The sequence below is a fragment of the Bos indicus genome, chromosome 8 (genome assembly GCF_029378745.1).
Source record: "Bos indicus isolate NIAB-ARS_2022 breed Sahiwal x Tharparkar chromosome 8, NIAB-ARS_B.indTharparkar_mat_pri_1.0, whole genome shotgun sequence".
NCBI classification, from domain to species: domain Eukaryota; kingdom Metazoa; phylum Chordata; class Mammalia; order Artiodactyla; family Bovidae; genus Bos; species Bos indicus.
Genome location: NC_091767.1, coordinates 44847553 through 44873674, shown reverse-complemented (window position 1 = coordinate 44873674; position 26122 = coordinate 44847553). Strand labels below are relative to the sequence as shown.

Here is a 26122-nt window from a genome sequence, read left to right as displayed (position 1 = left end):
CACTTCATTTCTATTATTATTACATTAGTTCTACCTCAGATCATCAGGCGTTAGATTCCGCAAGTTAGGGACTTTTGATTTAAAGTATCAGAACTGGAACTTTCCTGGCAGTCCAGAGGTTAAGACTTATCTTCTAATGCAGGGGGTGCAGGTTCAATCCATACTCAGAGAGCTAGGATCCCATACGCCTTGGCAGCTCCCCCAAAAGCAAAACATAAAATAGAAGCAATATTGTAACAAATTCAATGAAGACTTTTAAAAAGTGTCAGAATGATAGGGCCTGATAAAGACTCAATTGGCCTTTCCTGGCTGCGAAGGAAATCATGACTCGGAGAACACCGGCAACCTCAAGCAGCTGGAAACGACAAGAAAATGAATTCTTCCCTGGAGCCTCCAGAAAGGAAGGCAGTCCTGTGGACACCTGGCTCTCGACCCAGTGAGACCTATGTCAGACTGGTGACCTACAGAACTGTAAGATAATACATTTATGTTGTTGAAGCCGCTAACTTTCTGGTCATTTGTTACAGAAACAGGAAGCTAAGGCAGTAACTTCCATACAAATGCTTTGGAGGAAGCAAAGGCTTATGGCAATATTAGCATTCTAAGCAATAAAACAGTTCCTCTTTCCGAGCTGAAAAAGAGAAAACAACACACTCATTCACCTTTTTATAGGTTTTCTCTTCGTTTTGCTTCCCAGGTGCTGTGTCTCCATTCTCAGCAGCAGACGACATCTGTAAGAAAGAAGTGGACCTATTTGAATTCAGAAGTTCTACACTGAAATACAATAGGCTAATAATATTGTTACCTAGAGAATCTGTTTCGGTTAATTACATTTTTGTTGTTACGGCTGTGGTCTCTAAAAAAGGAAGAAATCCCTTAAAATACTAAAAAAAAAATTCTGTGTTCTCCAATCTTTCCAAAATAACGCTTTACTTATAAATCATTTTGGTAGCATACTTTACTCCATATGCTCTAAGAAAGGTGCCATGGAAGTCCAGAAGCCCAGATTATGTGTATAAGTTTCTTTCTACAAACTCTTAAACCCTTTTCTTCTGGTTATTATATGTCTCCTGTAAAAATATCTGGAAAGTACCAAAAAAATATGAATCACAACAAAACAATTACTCAGTTCTACTGCCCTTGGGCAACTCTACTACTCACGTTTTGGTATATTTGTTTCCCCCTTTTGTTCCATGTACTTTCATATGAAAAATATGATACCATCTTAATCGAGCATTTCTCACTGAACATTTATGTAATGAGCATTTTCCCATTTGAATATAAAAACCTCATTGTAAGAATAATTTTTACTAGTTGCAAGAGACACCACTGTGTGAACATGCTGTGCTGCTGCTAAGTCGCTTCAGTCGTGTCCAACTCTGTGCAACCCCATAGACGGCAGCCCACCAGGCTCCGCTGTCCCCGGGATTCTCCAGGCAAGAACACTGGAGCAGGTTGCCATTTCCTTAACATAAATGTGTGTTAATACTTTAGTTAACAATGCCAATATTGAAGAATAGTTGATGTGGTTCAGGGGTTTTGTTTCTACAAATAATGTAATAGTAATGATTTTGTGCTTCTATCTTTGTCCAACTTCAATGTTTTATTGAACTAGTTTCCTAGAATTACTAGGTCATTAAAAAAATTGAAAGCTCTTATCACATATTGCTAAATTTCTTTCCTAGAAGAATACACCCATTCACACTATCAGCAGTGAGTGGGAGCTGGTTTCATTACATGCTTAGCAACGACCACTTTCACTTTTCACCTTCATGTATTGGAGAAGGAAATGGCAACCCACTCCAGTGTTCTTGCCTGGAGAATCCCAGGGATGGGGGAGCCTGGTGGGCTGCCGTCTATGGGGTCGCACAGAGTCGGACACGACTGAAGTGACTTAGCATAGCATAGCATAGCTCATCATTTTAACTATCTTTGCTAATTTGACAGGTAAAAGAAAGTACCTCCTGATTTTAATTTGCCTCTTTGAAAATTGTTAGTGAAGGTTAATATTGTTTATATGTCTTTTTTTTTTAAGCTCTCTGTATTTCTCCTTTCAGCTTTTCTATTATTTTGTTCACTAATCTATTGGTGTTTAGTGTCTTAGGTACTGATTTTTTACCTATTATGGTCAGTAATATTAGTGGTTTCCTTATTGGTTTTTAATGTATTAAGGTTATTAAGCTGTTTACAGCATATTATTAGTATCTTCCATGCTCCTTTCTTTTAATTTGGTTTATAATTACAACATGGAGAAGTTTTATATTTTTATACTTAAAACTATTGACTATCTTTGTGATTTATTCCAATGCTTTTATATAAAAACTTTTTCATTGTGAGGTATCAGATATTTAAACATGTGTTCCTCTAATCTTTTAATAATAAGATTTTTGTATATTCTAATTCATCTGACTTCTTAAAGTCAGTTACTTATGTGGTAAATAAGGGTAAGGACATAATCAGGGAGCCATGATATTTAAGGGCCACATCTTAAATTGCAATGAAGAGCATTCTATACACCATGGAGGAGAAACTTCTGACTTCCTCACAAGCCTCTGAAGCACATTTTAAATCCTGGGCTTTTAATAAACAGTGTGGGTGAAGCCTAAGAACCTGCCAGCCATTTCGCTATACTGGAACAAAATGACTGCCATGAGCTGGATGTGACTAAAAACCATCCAAGAAAATGGAAGAATGGGCCATGGCAAGCCAATCTCACCAGACCTATGACTGCCTACCAATCCAAGCATTCTCTTAGATAAACTTTCAGTTCCATTTAATCTGTCCATATTAGAATATAAAGTTTTCAAGGACAGATGTTTCATGCACTACTGCTTCCCACTCTCTATGTGCTTAATTTATTAAATGAATAATTGACTTTTCTAGTCTCTTCATTGGAGAAGGCAATGGCACCCCACTCCAGTACTTTTGCCTGGAAAATCCCATGGATGGAGGAGCCTGGAAGGCTGCAGTCCATGGGGTCACTAAGAGTCGGACATGACTGAGCGACTTCACTTTCACTTTTCACTTTCATGCATTGGAGAAGGAAATGGCAACCCACTCCAGTGTTCTTGCCTGGAGAATCCCAGGGACAGGGGAGCCTGGTGGGCTGCCATCTATGGGGTCGCACAGAGTCAGACACAACTGAATCGACTTAGCAGCAGAATTAGAATATCTGATATGTTTTATAATATCAGGCTCAGGGTAAAAACCAAACCCAATCCTGTATCATCCCTCTTGAAAGCTCAAATTACATAATCACTTTAAGAATATACAGGGAGTAATCAAATATTTGATCCCAATTTTTATATTAGGGTATGTTAGTGTAATTTAGTACACACTACTACTAACAAGTAAGAGTAGGATTTTCTTTAATCTTCAACTGTTTAATAGAGCCCAGAGAATGAAGATCTCCGTAAAGAATGCCATTTCAGTAATTTCACTTTATCTAAGCCTTTGTAGCTATTAAAACTGAAAAACTTCAAGAGTATAGTTGAAGGGGCTTGAAAATACAACCTTAATGAGGGGTTGACAAATGACATAAATGAAGGACAGATAATTAGATGGTTTTTAGTATTTTGTAAACAATTCCCTTTAGGCAGCACAAAAGAGATAATAATGTTAAAGGGAAGCCATGAGATATCACCTGGGTTCAAAGGTTTTTTGTTTTCCCCCCTGTTCCTGCTGCTGCTACGTCACTTCACTCGTGTCCAATTCTGTGCGACCCCACAGATGGCAGCCCACCAGGCTCCTCCGTCCCTGGGATTCTCCAGGCAAGAACACTGGAGTGGGTTGCCATTTCCTTCTCCAGTGCATGAAAGTGAAAAGTGAAAAGTGAAAGTGAAGTCGCTCAGTCGAGTCCGACCCTCAGCGACCCCATGGACTGCAGCCTTCCAGGCTCCTCTGTCCATGGGATTTTCCAGGCAAGAGTACTGGAGTGGGGTGCCATTGCCTTCTCCGTTTCCCCCTGTAGGATGATGTTTAACAAAGCCCACGTGGACCTATTCACCAGGATATCCATGTAGGAGAGGCAAATGAGATGCTTGGGGATGCCCTGGTTAACTGTAAATGGCTATTAAAATGGTCACAGTGATAATTACTGGAGCTTCCCAGGTGTCTCAGTGGTAAAAGAATCCACCTGCCAAGACTCAGGAGAAGTGGGTTCGATCCCTAGGTTGGGAAGATCCCGTAGAGGAGGGCATGGCAACCCATTTCAGTATTCTTGCCTGGAGAATCCCATGGACAGAGGAGCCTGGTGGGCTATAGTCCTAGGGTTGCAAAGAGTCGGACACAACTGAAGCGACTTAGCATGCATGTGATAATTACTGTCTAGACTTGCGACGTTCTGCACTAGTTAAGGTACATCACATATAATAACTATGGAAGCCAAGGTAAGTATGGATTAAAAATAGTTTTTAAAAACTTTATAATCATATATATTTTTACATATGTGTACAAGGAAGGAGGAAAGACATTCACAGAAGTACTGGTAAGTATCTATAGATGATGAGATTGTGAATGCTTTGTGTTTTCATGTTAATTTTTTGCTATATTCTCCAAGTATTCTGCAGTAAGCACTGCTATATTTAAAAGTAATGAAAACATTAACACTTGTCAGATATTTAACCACACACAGTAATTAACAGCAGAGACCACATCTCCTGGGTTCTGACCCTTTCAGCATAACAACATCCACAAAATTTCCTCTTCCTATTTGCTTATTTTCTGTTTTTAATCTGATAATGTCAACGTTAAAGGCCATGAACTAGATACATGATTTACAGTATTTGTAAACACAATGAATCCACTGGAAATAATTAAAATATAGACTGTACTTCCTTACCTTTGTAAATGAAATGGCCAGTCATCTGTAGTTGGTTGTGCTGAGTGGCCTATTCATTGTTGAGACTGTTTCCCTTCCCAGGTTTCTGTTAAAATAGAAATCACTGGTCATTATTTATTCATACCTCTCTTTCAGCTCCCAGAAAGGTTAAGAGATAGCCACAGGGTTATATATATACACACACACTGTAGTCAGGAAGGGGCTTCCCTGGTGACTCAGACGGTAAAGAAGCCTCCTGCAATGCGGCAGACCTGGGTTTGAACCCTGGGTTGGTAAGATCCCTGGAGAAGTGAAAGGCTACCCACTCCAGTATTCCTGCCTGGAGAATTCCACGGACAGAAGAGCCTGGCAGGCTACGTGGGACCCCAAAGAGTCGGGCATGACTGAGCAACTTTTCACTCACTCACTCAAAATTAAAACAAAGGAAGCAATGTGTGCATAAATAAAGGGAAGATAAAGGTGAGGAACAAGGTGGTGCCAGCAGTATGGGCTGTACAAAGAATGTGCACTACGTAATCCTGTATAGTCATTGAATACCCTGGTCAGTCTCCAGCGGACTCTGAGATTCCTAGTGGTCATAGCAGAGGAAGACATAATCAGTTTCATAAATGCCCAATGCTCATAAGATAAAAACAAGTCAGTTGCTCAAATGAACCACTGGGGATTGAGGCTGGAGTGAACATTTCTCCTGTGGAATAAAAAGAGACCCCACATGATGTGTGGATAATTTTTCACTATTATCCCTGTGATAAGTCATGTGATTTTCATGAGGGTTGTTTCAATAACACAACTTCAAAGGATAGTTCAACAAACCTTTTCTCTTGCTATGTTTTTATACAAAAGAGATACTTGCTCATGGTAACCAATTTGAAAAATACAGTTTCAAATAAAAATGGGCTTCCCTGGTGGCTCAGATGGTGAAGCATCCACCTGCCATGCAGGAGACCTGAGTTCAATCCCTGGGTCAAGAGGATCCCCTGGAGAAGGGAATGGCAACCCACTCCAGGATAGAGGAGCCTGGTGGGCTGCAGTCCATGGGGTCACAAAGAGTCAGACAGGACTGGGCACCTCACACACAGAAAGTAAAAGTGAATAAGATTCCACCAGTGTCTCTCCAATGAGTTAATCAATGGGAACAGTTTGTTGACTATCCTCCCAAAATCTTCCCTGTCCTATACATACACATACAGACACTTATTTCAGCCATTTACTTTTATTGGCATTTTAAATATATTTCTTCAAGTCTATATTACATATTTATCTCATTTACAAATAACTGCATTGTTTCCACAAAATGGATGTACCATCATTGAAGCAAACACTCCCTTATGGGAAAACATTCAGACTGTTTCCAGGATGGGCTACTGTAGCCAAAGAAGGAATAAACAAACTTACATAAATACCTTTAATGTTCTAGTGCTTTTATTTCTGTGGGAAAGAATTCTGGCAATCAATCCCAACTTGATAAGTGCATTAAGTATTTGAAGGGTCTTTGTTACATTCCTTTGTATAAAAAGGGTGAAGCAAATCAGTTCCATGATGCATGAGTATCTGCTTATTGACATACTAATCAGCACTGGATGTTTGCCATGTTTAAAATGTTTGCCAATTTGATGGGCAGAGAATGACACCTCATTTTATTTATTTATTTTTTTAATTTTATTTTATTTAACTTTACAATCTTGGGCCACAGGTATACATGTATTCCCCATCCTGAACCCTCCTCCCTCCTCCCTCCCCATACCATCCCTCTGGGTCGTCCCAGTGCACCAGCCCCAAGCATCCAGTATCATGCATCGAACCTGGACTGGCGACTCATTTCATATATGATATTATACATATTTCAATGCCATTCTCCCAAATCATCCCACCCTCTCCCTCTCCCACAGAGTCCAAAAGACTGTTCTATACATCAGCGTCTCTTTTGCTGTCTCGTACACAGGGTTATCATTACCATCTTTCTAAATTCCATATATATGCATTAGTATACTGTATTGGTGTTTTTCTTTCTGGCTTACTTCACTCTGTATAATAGGCTCCAGTTTCATCCACCTCATTAGAACTGATTCAAATGTATTCTTTCTAATGGCTGAGTAATACTCCATTGTGTATATGTACCACAGCTTTCTTATCCATTCATCTGCTGATGGACATCTAGGTTGCTTCCATGTCCTGGCTATTACAAACAGTGCTGCGATGAACATTGGGGTACACGTGTCTCTTTCCCTTCTGGTTTCCTCAGTGTGTATGCCCAGCAGTGGGATTGCTGGATCATAAGGCAGTTCTATTTCCAGTTTTTTAAGGAATCTCCACACTGTTCTCCATAGTGGCTGTACTAGTTTGCATTCCCACCAACAGTGTAAGAGGGTTCCCTTTTCTCCACACCCTGTCCAGCATTTATTGCTTGTAGACTTTTGGATCTCAGCCATTCTGACTGGGGTGAAATGGTACCTCATAGTGGTTTTGATTTGCATTTCTCTAATAATGCGTGAGGTTGAGCATCTTTTCATCTGTTTGTTAGCCATCTGTATGTCTTCTTTGGAGAAATGTCTATTTAGTTCTTTGGCCCATTTTTTTGATTGGGTCATTCATTTTTCTGGAATTGAGCTGTAGGAGTTGCTTGTATATTTTTGAGATTAGTTGTTTGTCTGTTGCTTCATTTGCTATTTTCTCCCATTCTGAAGGCTGCCTTTTCACCTTGCTTATAGTTTCCTTTGTTGTGCAGAAGCTTTTAAGTTTAATTAGGTCCCATTTGTTTATTTTTGCTTTTATTTTCAATATTCTGGGAGGTGGGTCATAGAGGATCCTGCTGTGATGTATGTTGGAGAGTGTTTTGCCTATGTTCTCCTCTATGAGTTTTATAGTTTCTGGTCTTACGTTTAGATCTTGAATCCATTTTGAGTTTATTTTTGTGTATGGTGTTAGAAAGTGTTCTAGTTTCATTCTTTTACAAGTGGTTGACCAGTTTTCCCAGCACCACTTGTTAAAGAGATTGTCTTTAATCCATTGTATATTCTTGCCTCCTCTGTCAAAGATAAGGTGTCCATAGGTGCATGCATTTATCTCTGGGATTTCTATTTTGTTCCATTGATCTATATTTCTGTCTTTGTGCCAGTACCATACTGTCTTGATGACTGTGGCTTTGTAGTAGAGCCTGAAGTCAGGCAGGTTGATTCCTCCAGTTCCATTCTTCTTTCTCAAGACAGCTTTGGCTATTCGAGGTTTTTTGTATTTCCATACAAATTGTGAAATTATTTGTTCTAGCTCTGTGAAGAATACCGTTGGTAGCTTGATAGGGATTGCATTGAATCTATAAATTGCTTTGGGTAGTATACTCATTTTCACTATATTGATTCTTCCAATCCATGAACATGGTATATTTCTCCATCTATTAGTGTCCTCTCTGATTTCTTTCACCAGTGTTTTATAGTTTTCTATATATAGGTCATTTCTTTAGGTAGATATATTCCTAAGTATTTTAGTCTTTTCGTTGCAATGGTGAATGGAATTGTTTCCTTGTCTTTCTATTTTCTCATTATTAGTGTATAGGAATGCAAGGGATTTCTGTGTGTTGATTTTATATCCTGCAACTTTACTATATTCATTGATTAGCTCTAGTACTTTTCTGGTGGAGTCTTTAGGGTTTTCTATGTAGAGGATCATGTCATCTGCAAACAGTGAGAGTTTTACTTCTTCTTTTCCAATTTGGATTCCTTTTATTTCTTTTTCTGCTCTGATTGCTGTGGCCAAAACTTCCAAAACTATGTTGAATAGTATTGGTGAGAGTGGGCACCCTTGTCTTGTTCCTGACTTTAGAGGAAATGCTTTCAATTTTTCGCCATTGAGGATAATGTTTGCTGTGGGTTTGTCATATATAGCTTTTATTATGTTGAGGTATGTTCCTTCTATTCCTGCTTTCTGGAGAGTTTTTATCATAAATGGATGTTGAATTTGTCAAAGGCTTTCTCTGCATCTATTGAGATAATCATATGGTTTTTATTTTTCAATTTGTTAATGTGGTGTATTACACTGATTGATTTGCGGATATTGAAGAATCCTTGCATCCCTGGGATGAAGCTCACTTGGTCATGGTGTATGATCTTTTTAATGTGTTGTTGGATTCTGATTGCTAGAATTTTGTTTAGGATTTTTGCATCTATGTTCATCAGTGATATTGGCCTGTAGTTTTCTTTTTTTGTGGCATCTTTGTCAGGTTTTGGTATTAGGGTGATGGTGGCCTCATAGAATGAGTTTGGAAGTTTACCTTCCTCTGCAATTTTCTGGAAGAATTTGAGTAGGATAGGTGTTAGCTCTTCTCTAAATTTTTGGTAGAATTCAGCTGTGAAGCCGTCTGGACCTGGGCTTTTGTTCGCTGGAAGATTTCTGATTACAGTTTCAATCTCCGTGCTTGTGATGGGTCTGTTAAGATTTTCTATTTCTTTCTTGTCCAGTTTTGGAAAGTTGCACTTTTCTAAGAATTTGTCCATTTCTTCCACATTGTCCATTTTATTGCCATGTAATTGCTGATAGTAGTCTCTTATGATCCTTTGTATTTCTGTGTTGTCGGTTGTGATCTCTCCATTTTCATTTCTAATTTTATTGATGTGATTTTTCTCCCTTTGTTTCTTGATGAGTCTGGCTAATGGTTTGTCAATTTTATTTATCCTTTCAAAGAACCAGCTTTTGGCTTTGTTGATTTGATGCTAGTGGTAAGGAATCTGCCTGCCAATGCAGGAGACATAAGAGACATGGGTTCAATCCCTGGCTTGGGAAGATCCCCTGGAGGAGGGGATGGCAACTTACTCCAGTATTCATGCCTGGAGAATCCCATGGACAGAGGAGTCTGGTGGGCTGCAGTCCATAGGGTTGCAAAGAGTCAGACATGACTAAGGTGATTTAGTACACACACCACTAACGAGGCCTATTCTCTTCACAGGTTTACTGATGATTTCCATTTTCAGTTCACGTCCTTTGCTTATCTTTATACCATGCTTTTATACTTTTCTTTTATAATCTGTAAGATCTCCTAGTATATTAAACATTAACTCTGTCTCATGTTCTGTTTATGGTGTCTTGTCAGGTAGACATTTTAAATATTTACATAGTAAAATCTACTCATTTTTCCTATATGGACTATGGATTTACTGTCTTACTTGAGAGAGGTTTTCAAGTCTGGTGTTATACTACATGTATAACATGTATTCTCCTATATTTTCATTAAACATCTTTATAGTTCATTTTTAACATTTGATCCTCACTTCAAATGGAATCTAACTAACCTCATCTTCTTCCAGATGGGTAGCTAATTTGCCCAGCATCCTTTACTTTATAACCTATCTTCTCACTGGAAAGACATGCCTCCTTTAGCAAATATTACGTTTTCCTATATACTTTAATATATTTCTGGACTCTCTGAGTCAAAGGCTTTTTGATATTTCTAAGCTAACATGTTGTCTTAAATGCAGTAATAAGACAGCATGCTTGTGATATCTGCTGCTACAAGTTCCCATACTATTTTTCTTCCAAGTTTATATTTTTATATGGACTTTAAAATCACATTGCTTGACCTGAAAACATGCCCATGCCGTTCACTCCCTATCAACTTGGCATTCTGACCAGAGTTATATTAAATTTATATACTAATTTTGGAAGCACTAATATTTTAGGAATTTTTAAGTTTTCTTATTCAAAAACATGGTCCAGTTCTGTCTTCAAATGTTATTTTATATCTTTTACTACATCCATATTTTTGTATTTGTCTTACATCTTACTAAATTCATCCCCAGATATTTTAGCTTGTCACACTTTTAAATAGGGTGACAATTTAAATTTTTCTATTTGTATTTCTCACCAGTTATTAATTCACAGAAAGAAAATGATTGGGTTTCATCTATTATCTTTCACCTAGTCATTTTACCAAATCCTCTTACAGAATTTTAAAAGATTTTAAGTAGAGTCTCATAAAAAAAAACAAAAACAAAAGATTTTAAGTCGAGTCTCAGTTTCATCACGTGCAATATTTATACATCTTATTTCTATTTCCTTTCTTATTGCATTCACTGTACTTCTTTAAGAAAACACTGAATAATAGCGGTTAACAGCAGCAGTGCTTGATATTTATAATATAACCCTGCAGTAGTCACTGTCCTCCATAATGTTTTTGTTTGCTTGGTAGCATGGTAGCTTCTTTCTGCTATATTGCCCTTTACTTCACTTTTTATTAGGAATGTCTACTGAATTACATCAAGTGCATGTTCAACATTAGTTGATATAGTCGTTATCTTTTATTCTGCTATGACATATAAAACATTGAGAAATTTCATGATGAAAAATTATATATTTCTAAAAAACTCTAATTTGGATTGGATTTGCTACTATTTTAAAAAGGATATTTTTATAATTGAAATTGAATGGTTTTTCTTCCATCTTTATCAGGTTTTGTTAATAAAAAATGAATACTTTCATAAAATTGAAAGGCTTTCTATGTGCACTCAGTTTTTTGGATTATTCATTTCTTGAAATTTATAACCTTTCTTTGAATCAAATTTCTATAATTTATATTCTGTTGGAAAAATAATCAATTTCCTTTAGATTGTACAATTTATTGTCATATAGTTAAACATAATATTGTTATTGAATTCTTTTAATGTCTTCCTCTTTATTCCTGATAGAGTGTATGTGTGTGCATGTATTTAAAAATATAGATGTATTATATATTGTATATATATGTCATGAATATGTATTTTTTAGTCAGACTTCTCTTTTCTATGGTTTGCGTTTTGTGGCCACTTCCATTAATTTTAACTTTTACTATTAATAATATCTTCTTCAGGCTTTTTAAGAATTTCTTAGATACACTGCTTAGTTTATTTTCACTCTTTAAAAAAATCATATTAAAGTCACTTAGGCTAAAAGTATTCTTGAATATAAGAATGTGGTCCACTGGAGAAGGGAATGGCAAATCACTTCAGTATTCTTGTCTTGAGAACCCCATGAAGAGTATGAAAGGGCAAAATGATAGGATACTGAAAGAGGAACTCCCCAGGTCAGTAGGTGCCCAATATGCTACTGGAGATCAGTGGAGAAATAACTCCAGAAAGAATGAAGGGATGGAGCCAAAGCAAAAACAATACCCAGCTGTGGATGTGACTGGTGATAGAAGCAAGGTCCGATGCTGTAAAGAGCAATATTGCATAGGAACCTGGAATGTCAGGTCCATGAATCAAGGCAAATTGGAAGTGGTCAAACAAGAGATGGCAAGAGTGAATGTCGACATTCTAGGAATCAGCAAACTAAAATGGACTGGAATGGGTGAATTTAACTCAGATGACCAGTATATCTACTACTGTGGGCAGGAATCCCTCCAAAGAAATGGAGTAGCCATCATGGTCAACAAAAGAGTCCGAAATGCAGTACTTGGATGCAATCTCAAAAATGACAGAATGATCTCTGTTCGTTTCCAAGGCAAACCATTCAATATCACAGTAATCCAAGTCTATGCCCCAACCAGTAACGCTGAAGAAGATGAAGTTGAACGGTTCTATGAAGACCTACAAGACCTTTTAGAACTAAGACCCCAAAAAGATGTCCTTTTCATTATAGGGGATTGGAATGCAAAAGTAGGAAATCAAGAAACACCTGGAGTAACAGGCAAATTTGGCCTTGGAATACGGAATGAAGCAGGGCAAAGACTAATAGAGTTTTGCCAAGAAAATGCACAGGTCGTAGCAAACACCCTCTTCCAACAACACAAGAGAAGACTCTACACATGGACATCACTAGATGGTCAACACTGAAATCAGATTGATTATATTCTTTGCAGCCAAAGATGGAGAAGCTCTATACAGTCAGCAAAAACAAGACCAGGAGCTGACTATGGCTCAGACCATGAACTCCTTATTGCCAAATTCAGACTTAAATTGAAGAAAGTAGGGAAAACCACTAGACCATTCAGGTATGACCTAAATCAAATCCCTTATGATTATACAGTGGAAGTGAGAAGTAGATTTAAGGGACTCAATCAGATAGAGTGCCTGATGAACTATGGAATGAGGTTTGTGACACTGTACAGGAGACAGGGATCAAGACCATCCCCATGGGAAAAAAATGCAAAAAAGCAAAATGGCTGTCTGGGGAGGGCTTACAAATAGCTGTGAAAAGAAGAGAAGTGAAAAGCAAAGGAGAAAAGGAAAGATATAAGCATCTGAATGCAGAGTTCCAAAGAATAGCAAGAAGAGATAAGAAAGCCTTCCTCAGCGATCAATGCAAAAAAATAGAGGAAAACAACAGAATGGGAAAGACTAGAGATCTCTTCAAGAAAATAAGAGATACCAAGGGAACATGTCATGCCAAGATGGGCTCAATAAAGGACAGAAATGGTATGGACCTAACAGAAGCAGAAGATATTAAGAGGTGGCAAGAATACACAGAAGAACTGTACAAAAAAGATCTTCAAGACCCAGATAATCACAATGGTGTGATCACTGACCTAGAGCCAGACATCCTGGAATGTGAAGTCAAGTGGGCCTTAGAAAGCATCACTACAAACAAAGCTAGTGGAGGGGATGGAATTCCAGTTGAGCTATTTCAAATCCTGAAAGATGATGCTGTGAAAGTGCTGCACTCAATATGCCAGCAAATTTGGAAAACTCAGCAGTGGCCACAGGACTGGAAAAGGTCAGTTTTCATTCCGACCCCAAAGAAAGGCAATGCCAAAGAATGCTCAAACTACAGCACAATTGCACTCATCTCACATGCTAGTAAAGTAATGCTCAAAATTCTCCAAGCCAGGCTTCAGCAATACATGAACTGTGAACTTCCTGATGTTCAAGCTGGTTTTAGAAAAGGCAGAGGAACCAGAGATCAAATTGCCAACATCTGCTGGATCATGGAAAAAGCAAGAGAGTTCCAGAAAAACATCATTTCTGCTTTATTGACTACACGAAAGCCTTTGACTGTGTGGATCACAATAAACTGTGGAAAATTCTGAAAGAGATGGGAATACCAGACCACCTGACCTGCCTCTTGAGAAATATGTATGCAGGTCAGGAAGCAACAGTTAGAACTGGACGTGGAACAACAGACTGGTTCCAAATAGGAAAAGGAGTACATCAAGGCTGTATATTATCACCCTGCCTATTTAACTTATATGCAGAGTACATCATGAGAAACGTTGGACTGGAAGAAACACAAGATGGAATCAAGATTGCCAGGAGAAATATCAAGAACCTCAGATATGCAGATGACACCACCTTTATGGCAGAAAGTGAACAGGACCTAAAAAGCCTCTTGATGAAAGTGAAAGTGGAGAGTGAAAAAGTTGGCTTAAAGCTCAATATTCAGAAAACAAAGATCATGGCATCCGGTCCCATCACTTCATGGGAAATAGATGGGGAAACAGTGGAAACAGTGTCAGACTTTATTTTTGGGGGCTCCAAAATCACTGCAGATGGTGACTTCAGCCATGAAATTAAAAGACGCTTAGTCCTTGGAAGGAAAGTTATGACCAACCTAGATAGAATATTGAAAAGCAGAGACATTACTTTGCCAACAAAGGTCCATCTAGTCAAGGCTATGATTTTCCAGTGGTCATGTAGGGATGTGAGAGTTGGATTGTGAAGAAGGCTGAGCGCCGAAGAATTGATGCTTTTGAACTGTGATGGAGAAGACTCTTGAGAGTCCCTTGTACTGCAAGGAGATCCAACCAGTCCATTCTGAAGGAGACCAGCCCTGGGATTTCTTTGGAGGGAATGATGCTGAAGCTGAAACTCCAGTACTTTGGCCACCTCATGTGAAGAGTTGACTTATTGGAAAAGACTCTGATGCTGGGAGGGATTGGGGGCAGGAGGAGAAGGGGACGACAGAGGATGAGATGGCTGGATGGCATCACTGACTCGATGGATGTGAGTTTGAGTGAACTCCGGGAGTTGGTGATGGACAGGGAAGCCTGGCATGCTGCTATTCATGGGGTCGCTAAGAGTCGGACACGACTGAGCGACTGAACTGAAATGAACTGAACATAAATTTTGATGAAGTCTTCTGTTCAGTTTATTTCCAAATAAATTTGTCATTTTTATTTTGATTTAATTTGATTTTATTTTCAACTTGATATAGGAATCATCTGTAAGAGGGTTCCTTAGTGCTAAGCATTTATATTTTCATCATTAATACTATTATTTCATTCATTGCCACATTCTTGATTACTGCACTGGGATCAAAATATGGAATGAATAAAAGCTAGCCCTGGGCCCCCCAGAATATGCTTTTCCTATGGCCATTGAATAACTTTTTGAAAATGTTCCAAAGACACAAGAGAAAAGAGTGCATTTTCTGCATATAGGGTAGAAAAACACATAATCTTATAATATTGTCTACTTTATCAAATTATGAAAAAATATATTAAAATTCTCTGATATGGTTATATATTCTCATATATTTTTACTTCTTTTTTGTGCCTTAAGATTTCTAAAACTATGCTGGCCAGTGTACAAAGGATATGTGAATAATACTGTCCTTGTTGAACTGCACTCTTATCTGTAAAGTTATCTTTTTTTCTTATTTAATATTTTTGGTCTTGGGTTCCATCTTAGTTGACAGTAATAGCCTCATCTGCTTTCTTTTACATGGTGCGTATCTCCTCTTCCATTTCTTTAACTTCAGCTTTTTTATTTGTCATTTGGTTTCAACTGTGTTCCTGACATATAGCTTAAAACTAGATTTGGGGGAGGGGGTGGTGTTAAACTAAGAGTTTTCACAGGATGATGATTATATCTGCAAAGATTATTTTCAAATAAGGTCAGTGTTCACAGGTACTGGAGGTTAGGACTTCAACATCTGTTTTTTGATCCCTAAAAACATCTTGCACCCCAAACTCTGCCCCAGTACCTGCTTCCACAGAGTCCAGTCCATGACATCTCTTCCTCATCCCTAAGACAAGATACATGAAAAAACTTGACTCTCTCAATGAATACTCCATTTTGAACTATCTCCTCTTTGTTGAGACGGCTCTTCTTAATGAACAGTTTATAGTTCATGGGCACATTATTATCATTTACTTAGACTTTGACCATAAGTTTTACAACATTTGTTGCTCATCATTGTTTCTTTGGCTCTTCATCTCCTGCTATCTGCACACCCGTGTTCTGATTCAATTTTCATTCATTTGGAACACTTCTCAAATAATTACTCAGAAGTGGCATGTGGACAGTCCACTCTGTGTCACTCCATGTCCAGAAATGTCTTTCCTTTGTCTTCATTTGTAACTAGATCTCTTGGATTCTTAACTCCCAGCCCTTTTCCTTCATGTCTCTGTTGATATGATCCTGCCATCTTCCTGGCTTACAGATGAGTAGTTTTGATGCTAGTCTGATGCTCCTGTCCTAATAACTTATTGGTTTTCTCCACCTAGAAACCCATGAGAGTTTTCTCTTTCAACATATAGTTCAAAAATTCCATAAGGACAGAAGGACAGATATTTCTTTTTCTGTCAGTCCTGCCCAGTGAAGGGAAATTAACAAGAAGCTATTACACAGGGATCTGCGACTTAACTCATGAATAATATGTAGGCTATCTAGTTGATGAATGAATGGACTCATATCCTTCAGGCAGTGCTCTATGAAAATTGTTTGTCATAACCAACCTTTTGATAAGAATTGGACAGGTGAGCACTCAAAATTATAGTCCCTGGCAAGAGCTTGGAATGCAGAAATTCTAATGGCCAAGCAAGGGCATAATCATAAGACTCACGTCTCCTTAGGAGATATGTTACTATGTAATCTGACACAAGACTTCCAGTTAGAATTTATTTTCTTAAACTATTTCTGACATAAAACAAAGCCAACTTATGGTGTCACATGATCCAATTAAGATACCAGTTCAGCTAACAATTATACACGCCATGCTGCTGCTGCTGCTGCTGCTAAGTCGCTTCAGTCATGTCCGACTCTGTGTGACCCCATAGACGGCAGCCCACCAGGCTTCCCCGTCCCTGGGATTCTCCAGGCAAGAACACTGGAGTGGGTTGCTATTTCCTTCTCCAATGCATGAAAGTGAAAAGTCAAAGTGAAGTCGCTCAGTCATGTCTGACTCTAGCGACCCCATGGACTGCAGCCTATTTTTTGTAACTAGTTGATGACTTATCTATCCTTTCTGGTATTTTGGTATCTGGATCCTGTTAGTGTAAGAAATAAATAATTTACACTATTTCAGAGTCTTCTACAATTCTATGCTTTCAGTCATTTTGAGTCACATCAGCAGAGAGACAGACATGGGGACAGGTATAACACAACACGACATGTGCTTTGCTAGGGTTCTTGGAGAAAGAAATGCCTGAGTCAGCCTGCAGGGACCAGGGAAAATTTCACTTATCAGGAACACTGAAACTGAGCAGTTTTGGGAGGACACAAGGCTGGGAAGTAGAGGGTGAGGAAGACCTCACCACTGGACCACCAGTTGCCATGGTGGCTTAAAGAAAGCCCCAGTAGCATGAAGCATATTTAACACATTTTCCTGGATGTTCTCAAGGATCTTGAATCTTGCATTTTAAGAATATACCCAGGAGCAGGCTTAGGATGTTACTTAAAGGGTTACAAACATCTGGATTGCTCACTTCACCTATGATCACAAGTCCCTGTTCAATCCTTTGCCTGCATAAAAATACATTTGTAAAAATGTATATGGATTCATGAAAACTTCGAAAGTCATTCTTAGGAAAATGTCAGCCTTGTAAATAGTTTGCTGGGGAGGTAATGAGTATTACCCAGGCACTTAAGAAGAGGTTTGACGCTCTTTTAATGTGGTTTCGGCAACAAACAATAACAGGACAGGAAAAATCAAAAGCTTAAAAATGTGACAGGTTATTTTCCAAGGCTTAAATAAAAGCAACAAAAACACATCAAACTGAAAACAATCCTTGATGTATTTTCCAAAGTACATCAAGGATTGATCAGAAAAAAAAATTCTATTATATTAAGAAATCAGATGCTCATATCTATGGGGTCACACAGAGTCAGACACGACTGAAGCAACTTAGCAGCAGCAGCAGCAGCAACAGCAGAATATTTGCATAAACTCTCAACAAAATGCAGAAGATCAGCATGTTAAGTATTTGCACAATGGAGACCACCTATTCACACATATGTTCAGACATATGATATGTTACACATTTGTAAGCTCAGAAGCCATAAAAATAGAATCTTGGTGCTCTTATAGTCAGTATGAGGCTCCCCTATTCCTACTGATGAAAATAATTTAAATGAGGTTGCATTTCATGTATCTAATATTTATATAACCAAGCTGCTGCCAAAACTGATTCCAAATGATGGCACTTGCTCACTATCAATCCAAATGGAGACCAACCAAAACAAATTGCAGAGCTCTTATAGTCTCTCATAAAACACATTCATCCACTCTCAGGGTGGCTCTTACCAAGTGAATACAGAGAATAGCTATAAATGGCATCGACAAAAGGCTCGGCATAAAACAAACCACTTGTAATTCATTTTCTCAACAAAGGTGCTCAAAGAATTCATATGTCTTTTCTAACCAAGCCTTCGCTGCAAACATTAGATGGAAGAAAGTAGCCCATGGAAACGACTGTGAAGGATGTGTTGGTTCCAGACCAGTATAACTCACAGCCTTTCAGTAAAACATTGCATAGTCCTCTCCTGCCCCGATTTTCATGTTAAATACACAAAGACCTACTGTGTGTTTGTGTGTAGCATAAGAGGGTGGGGGGAAGAGCAGAAGGTCAGGGATTTCCCTGGCGGTCCAATGGTTAAGATTCTGCCCTCCCAGTGCAGGGGGCCTGCTTTGATCCTTGGTCAGGAAACTAGATCCCACATGCACAACTAAGAGCTCACCTGCCACAGCCAAGGCTTGGCACAGCCAAACAAACAGACAAAGAGGCTGAGAGTAAGGAGAGCAAATTCATATATGGTCATGACACTTACACTTCCAAAAAGCCTCCATGAAGCCTTTATAATCATTGCTACTTTTGTCTCTTCCCAGAAATATCTGGAATAATCAGTAAGAATTTCACATAGTTGAACTTTCTACCTCTGCATAATGCTTAAATTTTTTCTTTCCTAGTTTTTACTAAACATCTAATATTGGGTAGATTTCACAATAGTATATTCTCACTGCACTGTAAATTTTATTTTTTTATTTACTAGATTATGTTTTCTGTCCACATTTTATTGCTAAGCTATTTTTCCTCTCCTCCCAGGAATATATGCCTCAGAAATTAATCAATTATTACAGTAATAATAATTGTGTGAACCAAATGTGAACAAAAGCATTGGTGATTGGTAGAAAAATGTTTGGACTCAGAAGCAGCCCCAAAAAAATAATCAAAATCGACTGGGTTCTGCTCCTGCTGCAAAGTGCGTGGCATTTCTGGGTTTATTTCATCATTTTTTTAGAGAAAACCAGAGACACAAAGGATAGCTAGTAGTTTACCCCAAAGCACTTTCTTTTTACCAGTGTTTCGGTGCGGTGTGTCTAGGGGAAGTCTGAAAGGACAAAAAGTGGGGATAGATAGGACCCTAAAAGAAACACACTGCTCAAAGGGATGACGAATGCTCCGAATAGTAAAAAGAGACTGAGCAGGAGAAAAATTCTGTCCAACAAAAAATTTTCTAGAGTTCTAGGCTGCTGCTGCTGCTGCTGTTGCTGCTGCTAAGTCGCTTCAGTCAAGTCCGACTCTGTGCGACCCCATAGATGGCAGCCCACCATACACCTTAATAAATCAACAAGTAATGAAAGAAGTTTCAAACAAGGCACAAATATAAAAATCAAGACAGAGGGAAAACTGGTGAGATGACCACTTATGACATTTACCTAAACATTGATTCCAGAACTTCTATGGAAAGTACTTGGAGGGAAACAACAAGGAATAATATGGTCCCCGTTGTCACAGTGCTTAAAACAGAGGCCAAAACAAAAGCACAGGAATAATGGGCAAGTCTTTAACAGGATTAGGAGCTAATACCCCATACTTGGCTTTGCCTCTAACAAGTATTCAATTATCACAGTCAGAAGGCTTACATGGAATGTTCTAAAAAATGCAATTAAAAATTAAAGACCAAAACATAAAAACCTAACCCCCAAACCAAAGTCCATGAGATCATAAATCAGCTGTTAATCCCTAAATATTAAATTTCCCAAGTTCTAACATGTACTCAGTTATGTACAGTTTTGAGACATCCTGACAGGGAGCTGTTTTCAATAAACCAACTGTTTAACTGGAGAGTCAAGACCAAAGGAGTTGGTTCAGGGAAGAGCAGGTGACAGGGTCTAAAGTAAGCAGTCCTTGCAAATGCAGGAGCTGGCAGGTGACTAGGGCTGGCACATACGGGAAAACTACCAGTGAGAGAAGACGACCATCCTGACCTAATAGTGGGCAATCAAGCTGAAGCCAATGGTTAGTCCCAGGCTAGATGGCCTTGGGAGCCCACCACAGATATGACAAATCAGATATGAACACCTGTTGAAGGCTTTTGAGTGGGAGGCCAGTAAGATTAAAAATAATAATAATATTGCTTAAGAGGAGACAGGATGGAATGGGAAGGGAAGACAGGATTGAAAGAGTGAACGGAGCAGCTGCCACAATGGTCATGGTGGTGAGAACCTAGAAGATGAGGGTTGAGCTGGAGACTGAACAGATGGAGCCCTGTGTGGTGCTGACAACAAAAATATGGTCAGAACACAGGCGTTGCCAGGGTCTGTGGGAGTATGAGGGTCAGTCAGGGTGACGGAGTTTTTGAGCCTCACTAACTGTGGCCAGTTCATGGGAGCTCTAAGAGCAGCTGTCTGCCTGTCTGTGGTACCCTCCCCACCTCCATCCCAGCCTTGGAATGAACCAAGGGGGCATGCTGGGCCCAGGCCAAGCCACTGGATTATCCGAATCAAGAACATTCTGACAACGCAGGGACTGAACCGTAGAGTGGGGTTGGTCCAGGGCCGGCCAAAGTCATAGGAGAGTGAAACTCAGAACTTGGCAATTTAAGCAGACTGCAGAAAGACGGACAGACAAAGCCCTGTGTTTCCAGACAGAGATAGTACTACTGCCTGCGGACACCCAGTCCTTGAATCTAGTCACAGTCCCTAGCTAGAAGCTGTCTACTGGGAGAGTCCTGTATCTTTGTAACATGCCCACCGTTCCCCTGAGCTCTCTGCAGGGGCTTCTAATCCCTATGGCCAAACTCTCCTTGACTAAGACAGAAAATCTACTATCAGTACGACACCAAGGGCTTAGCTGAGGTCATCACCCCATCCTCCACCCGTCGAGTGGTGACAACGAGGCAGTCATGAGAATGAGGGTGGAGTCAGAATGCCAGGCTTTACCAGCTGTCTGGCTTCCTCAAGTGACTGTGCCTCCTCATCTGAGAAATTGGGGAAGCGGCAGTACCTCTCTCACAGAGCAGAGGTGAGGAGACAGTGTCCCAGGCATATGGCACACACTCCATATCTAATGTTGTCATCACCACCATCATCATCCTCATCCTCATCAGCACTCTCACCAGCAGGAATCCTGTGAGGCGGAGCAGGTCTTGTCACTGTTCTGCCTCCAAACTTTAAGTGGGCACAAGGCAGACGCCCAGCATTCAAGGTCCTGCGATGTCTGGGGCTCATGGCTCTGCTCCACCAGCTTACCCCCTCATTGGAGGCGGGAAGAGCCTTTACACACACACACCCAGCTCCCCGCACCTCACCTGCTCCCTCTCAAGTCTCAAGAGAGCGCATGCTCTTCCACAGCCTCTCACCGAAGCCCAGTGTTGTTCTCCATGGCCCATGCATCAGTCAAGAGTCTCTCATCTCTGAGAACCTCCTTGAGTCCTTCTATCCTAGAAGAACACAGAGCTTCCTTGGCTGGGCTCACAGAATCTCTCCATCAACCACTTAACATTTTGGTGTTTATGTGAGCTCAGACTGCATTTGCTCTCAGTCTTGCTAACAGTACTTAGTATAGTTAATATATACAGAACACTTTTTTTGTGTGTGCCAGGCACACTTATAAGTATATTAACACATTTAATTCTCTCAGCAACTCCAAGTAACAGGCTTCTGTTATTACGCTCATTTTGCAACTGAGAAAACTAAGGCACAGAGAAGTTAAATAACTTGTCTAAATTCACACAGTTAGTTAAGGGGCACAACCAGGATTACCAGCAAGCATGAAGACTGTCCAGTTCCAAAGAAGGGCTCCTAACCACTCTGTGAATACTGCCTGCTCCAAGACTTCACTTATTGTGTCAAGGCCCCTGCCTGATGATCTCTGCTTCTTGCCTTCTGCTTCACAGACGGATGAATGGCCCCTTCATTTACTGCCTTCCCTCCTGTGCAATCCTGCACACTGATTCCCATCTTCTCTCTGCTCTGGAGCTCTCTCCTCCTCTCTAGTGCACAGCTAGGGCATGTTTTGTGTCCCCTCCCCCGACACACACCTGTCTGGAGCCCTCTCTCCACCAGTTATCCTTTGATCTGGATCTTCTACCTCATTCTCTCATATGGTTCTTTATCTTGGAAATATGAGCATGTCAATTCCTTTGCCAAGACCCTTCCTCCTGACACCTCTTCTTAACCCTGACGCTCTCTTCTGGTTGCAATCCCATCTCACTCTCCTCACACTCAGGTTCAAATCCTCCAAAGACTAGTGTACACTCCCGGCCTTCACTTCCACTTCCCTGCCCATTCACTTCCGGATGCACCAGCAATCCAGCTTCCCCCACAACCACTCCAGGTTCACAAGTGGAATCCTGGTTGCTTCACCCATGAAGTTTCATTTATCACCTTTCTGGACTTCTTTGAAACACTGACCTTAGGTAGCCTGCATACAGGCTTCCCTGGTGGACTCTGAAACCTTTGCTGAACTGATGACCAGACCCTCCTTCACCAACAGTCCCTCTTCCCATGGCTACTCCACATGGCCAACACTGTCATCTGCTTACCCTAAATCCTTTTTCCCTTGGTCTTTACTAACAGAACCCTGATTTTGTGTGGGGAGGCAATATGCCCAGTTAAACAACACTTCTATTCCCAGACATTTTAGAAATGAAATGTTGGCAGATGTTTATGTCCAGGGAGACTTGTTAGAGGCAAACTCAGTTGGTGTGGGCATTTCTGCCACTTGCCATGTGCTCTTTGCCCTTTCTTTCACGGACAGCAGGCTTGAGAGAAAACCTGAACCAGGATTCCATACATACCCGACTTTCCCTTCCTCACATGTCTGGCTTTCCCCCTACCTCTCTGAACACATCTTGGTCTTTTTGGCAGGCTCCCTCTTCTTTGGCTGCCTCTTAAAATTCATGTTCCTCACGGTCTGTATTCTCTTCTTCTTATTCCCTCTGCATAATGCCCTCCATTACCAAAGGGTTCACCTATTTTGGATGATTCCCCTACAGTAACTCTTGAACCTACATCTCTTTCTTGAGCTCTAAATCTACATTTTCAGGGCTTCCCCCATGGCTCAAGTGGTAAAGAATCTGCCTGCCAATGCAGGAGATGTGGGTTCGATCCCTGGGTTGAGAAGATCCCCCAGAGGAGAAAATGACAACCCACTCCAATATTCTTGCCTGGGAAATCTCATGGACAGAGTAGTCTGGCAGGCTACAATCCATAGGGTCGAAGAGAGTCAGACACGACTGAGCATGTACATGCACAAATCGGTATTTTCAATTGATTTCAGGGTTTTTATATAGCTCTTATGAAGTGTTAGTCGCTCAGTCATGTCCGACTCTTTGCGATCCCATGGAAGGTAGCCTGCCAGGCTCCTCTGTTCATGGAGTTCTCCAGGCAAGGAGTGACTTGCCTTTCCCTTCTCCAGGGGATCGTCTAACCCAGGGATCAAACCCGGGTATCCCACATTGCATGAAGATTCTTTACCATCTAAGCCACTAGGGAAGCCCCATAGCATCTTAGGGGCATTATAAATTCTACAGTTTACCATCCTTCTCCCCATTCAGAGGATGCTACCAGCATCCATCTAGTTGTCGAAGCCAGAAATCAAGGGGCCATCCTGACTCCTCCTTACTGCTCTCCCATAGTCCATCAATCAAGTTCTCTTGAATCAATCTCCTTAATGTTCTTTGACTCTTTATTGGCAGTTTCCCAGTTACAATCTTAATCGAGACTTCATTTCTTGCATAGATTACTGCCTCAGCCTCCTAATTAGTCTGCCCCACTGGGGCACACTATTGCTAGACGAATCCTTCTATAATGCAAATCTGTCTGTGCCACTCTCCTTTTAAATCCTCTGGTGGCTTCCCACTGCTTCAGGGCAGACTTTAAGAGTCACACATATGACCTGGCCTCTTCAATTCATCTTTCCATGCTGCCCACATGGTTGCCACCATATGGGATGACTTGGAGTTCCCAGAAGCCACAGCACTCTCCTGCTCCTTCCTTTGTATACCCTCCGGAGCCTGACATGCCACTGTTCCTCCTCCCCCTCCCCCGACAGGCATTCCTTATCCTGCAAGATGCATCTGAAGTATCACTTCCTTCCTCGAATCTACCCTTACTCCTGCCAAGTCAGGGCTCTGTGCCTCCCTGAGTTCCCAGGGTGCCCTGGTCCTGCCTCTACTGTGACACTTCCTGATTATAATTATCAGTTTAAATTTCTTTTATTTCCACAATATTGTAAGCCTTTTCTGGGCTTCTATGTATTTCTCTGTAAATCACAGAAACTAGCACAGTGTTGGCACCTGAACAGACTTAAAAGTTGAAAGTATAATGAATGTACATATGAAAATGTCTGTCACCATCAGATAAGTTACCTTGAGTGCAGAAATGAGGTCTTATCAGTTAAGTCAATGCTTCATAAATGTTTTATTTTTCCTTTTATCATTGTTAATAAATGAAAGTTTGGTTTTCAGAGTGAGAAAACAATATGAAAAACTAGGATGGTGATTTAGCATCCCAAATACTTCTATAAAGTCTACCTTTTTCTACCTTCCTCCTCTCCTCCCTTACCTCCTTCCCTGTTTTAGGTTTATTTCACACAAGTTTATTTCATTTTCTTTTCTCTTTAATTAGGAATAGTTGATTTATAATGTTGTGTTGGTTTCAGGAGTATAACAAAGGGATCCAGTGTGTGTGTATACTTTTTTGATTCTTTTGCATTGTAGGTTATTAAAGATATCCAATATAGTTCCCTGTGTTATATATATGCTACTGCTAAGTCGCTTCAGTCGTGTCTGACTCTGTGTGACCCCATAGACAGCAGCCCACCAGGCTCCCCTGTCCCTGGGATTCTCCAGGCAAGAACACTGGAGTGGGTTGCCATTTCCTTCTCCAATGCATGAGAGTGAAAAGTGAAAGTGAAGTCTCTCAGTCATGTCCGACCCTCAGCGACCCCATGGACTGCAGCCTTCCAGGCTCCTCTGTCCATGGGATTTTCCAGGCAAGAGTACTGGAGTTGGGTGCCATTGCCTTCTCTGGTTATATATATAGACGGTCTTTATTATTTATCTAATTTATATATAGTAGTGTGTTTGTGCTAAGTTGCTTCAGTCATGTCTGACTCTTTGCAACCCTATGACAGTACCAACCAGGTGGCTCTGTCCAAGGGATTCTGCAGGCAAGAATACTGGAGTGAGTTGCCATGCCCTCCTTCAGGGGATCTTCCTGACCCAGTGATCGAACCCACATCTCTTATGTCTCCTGCGTTGGCAGGTGGGTTATTTACCACTAGTGCCACCTGGGAAGCTCCATATATAGTAGTGTGCATCTGTTAATCCTAAACTCCTGACTTATCCCTCCCTCCATCTCACTTTCTTCAAATGAATCTCTTTTTGAGCATTTAAAATATGGCTATAAATGCAACTCATATCTATTATAGAAATAATGGGTAAGCATAGAAAATCACAAAGAGAATACAAGTGGTCAGCAATCTCACTGCCCAGAGACACCCACTGTTGCTCCTTCAGAGTCTCTTCTAATCTGCTTTCTGTGATGCTCACACACTGTCTTGCTCTCCATCCCCTCACTGCTTCTAGAATGGCACAGGGGCTGAAGTGGGCTGTGATACCCACATAGCCTGGGGCAAGCCTACTTCATTCATTCCAGCAGAATTCGACACAGCATTAGTCACAGGACAAAATAAGAAGACTCTGTACAGCAGACACTCTAAGGAGGGAACTTCAACCTGAGATTGGGCTTCATCTTCACACTCTACTGGGGTAGATCTATGCTGCAAAATAATCTTACTTTTAAGTGAAAACTGTCTAGATTTTCACTTATCTGTTGGATGAAACTCAGTTCACTCTGGCAAAGACTTCTTTT

The 26122-nt window shown here is 40.3% G+C and overlaps 1 protein-coding gene across 1 annotated transcript in view; it reads right to left on the bottom strand.

Annotated features, from left to right (window-relative positions):
- Positions 1–26122, bottom strand: part of PIP5K1B (phosphatidylinositol-4-phosphate 5-kinase type 1 beta) — a 350214-nt gene that overhangs the window by 217613 nt on the left and 106479 nt on the right. Inside the window, exons 2-3 of the mRNA XM_070794241.1 lie at positions 4841–4925; positions 663–731 (exon numbers count right to left, since the gene is read on the bottom strand). Coding sequence (XP_070650342.1) covers positions 663–731 — 69 coding nt within the window. The 5' untranslated portion in view covers positions 4841–4925. The remainder of the gene's footprint in view (positions 1–662; positions 732–4840; positions 4926–26122) is intronic.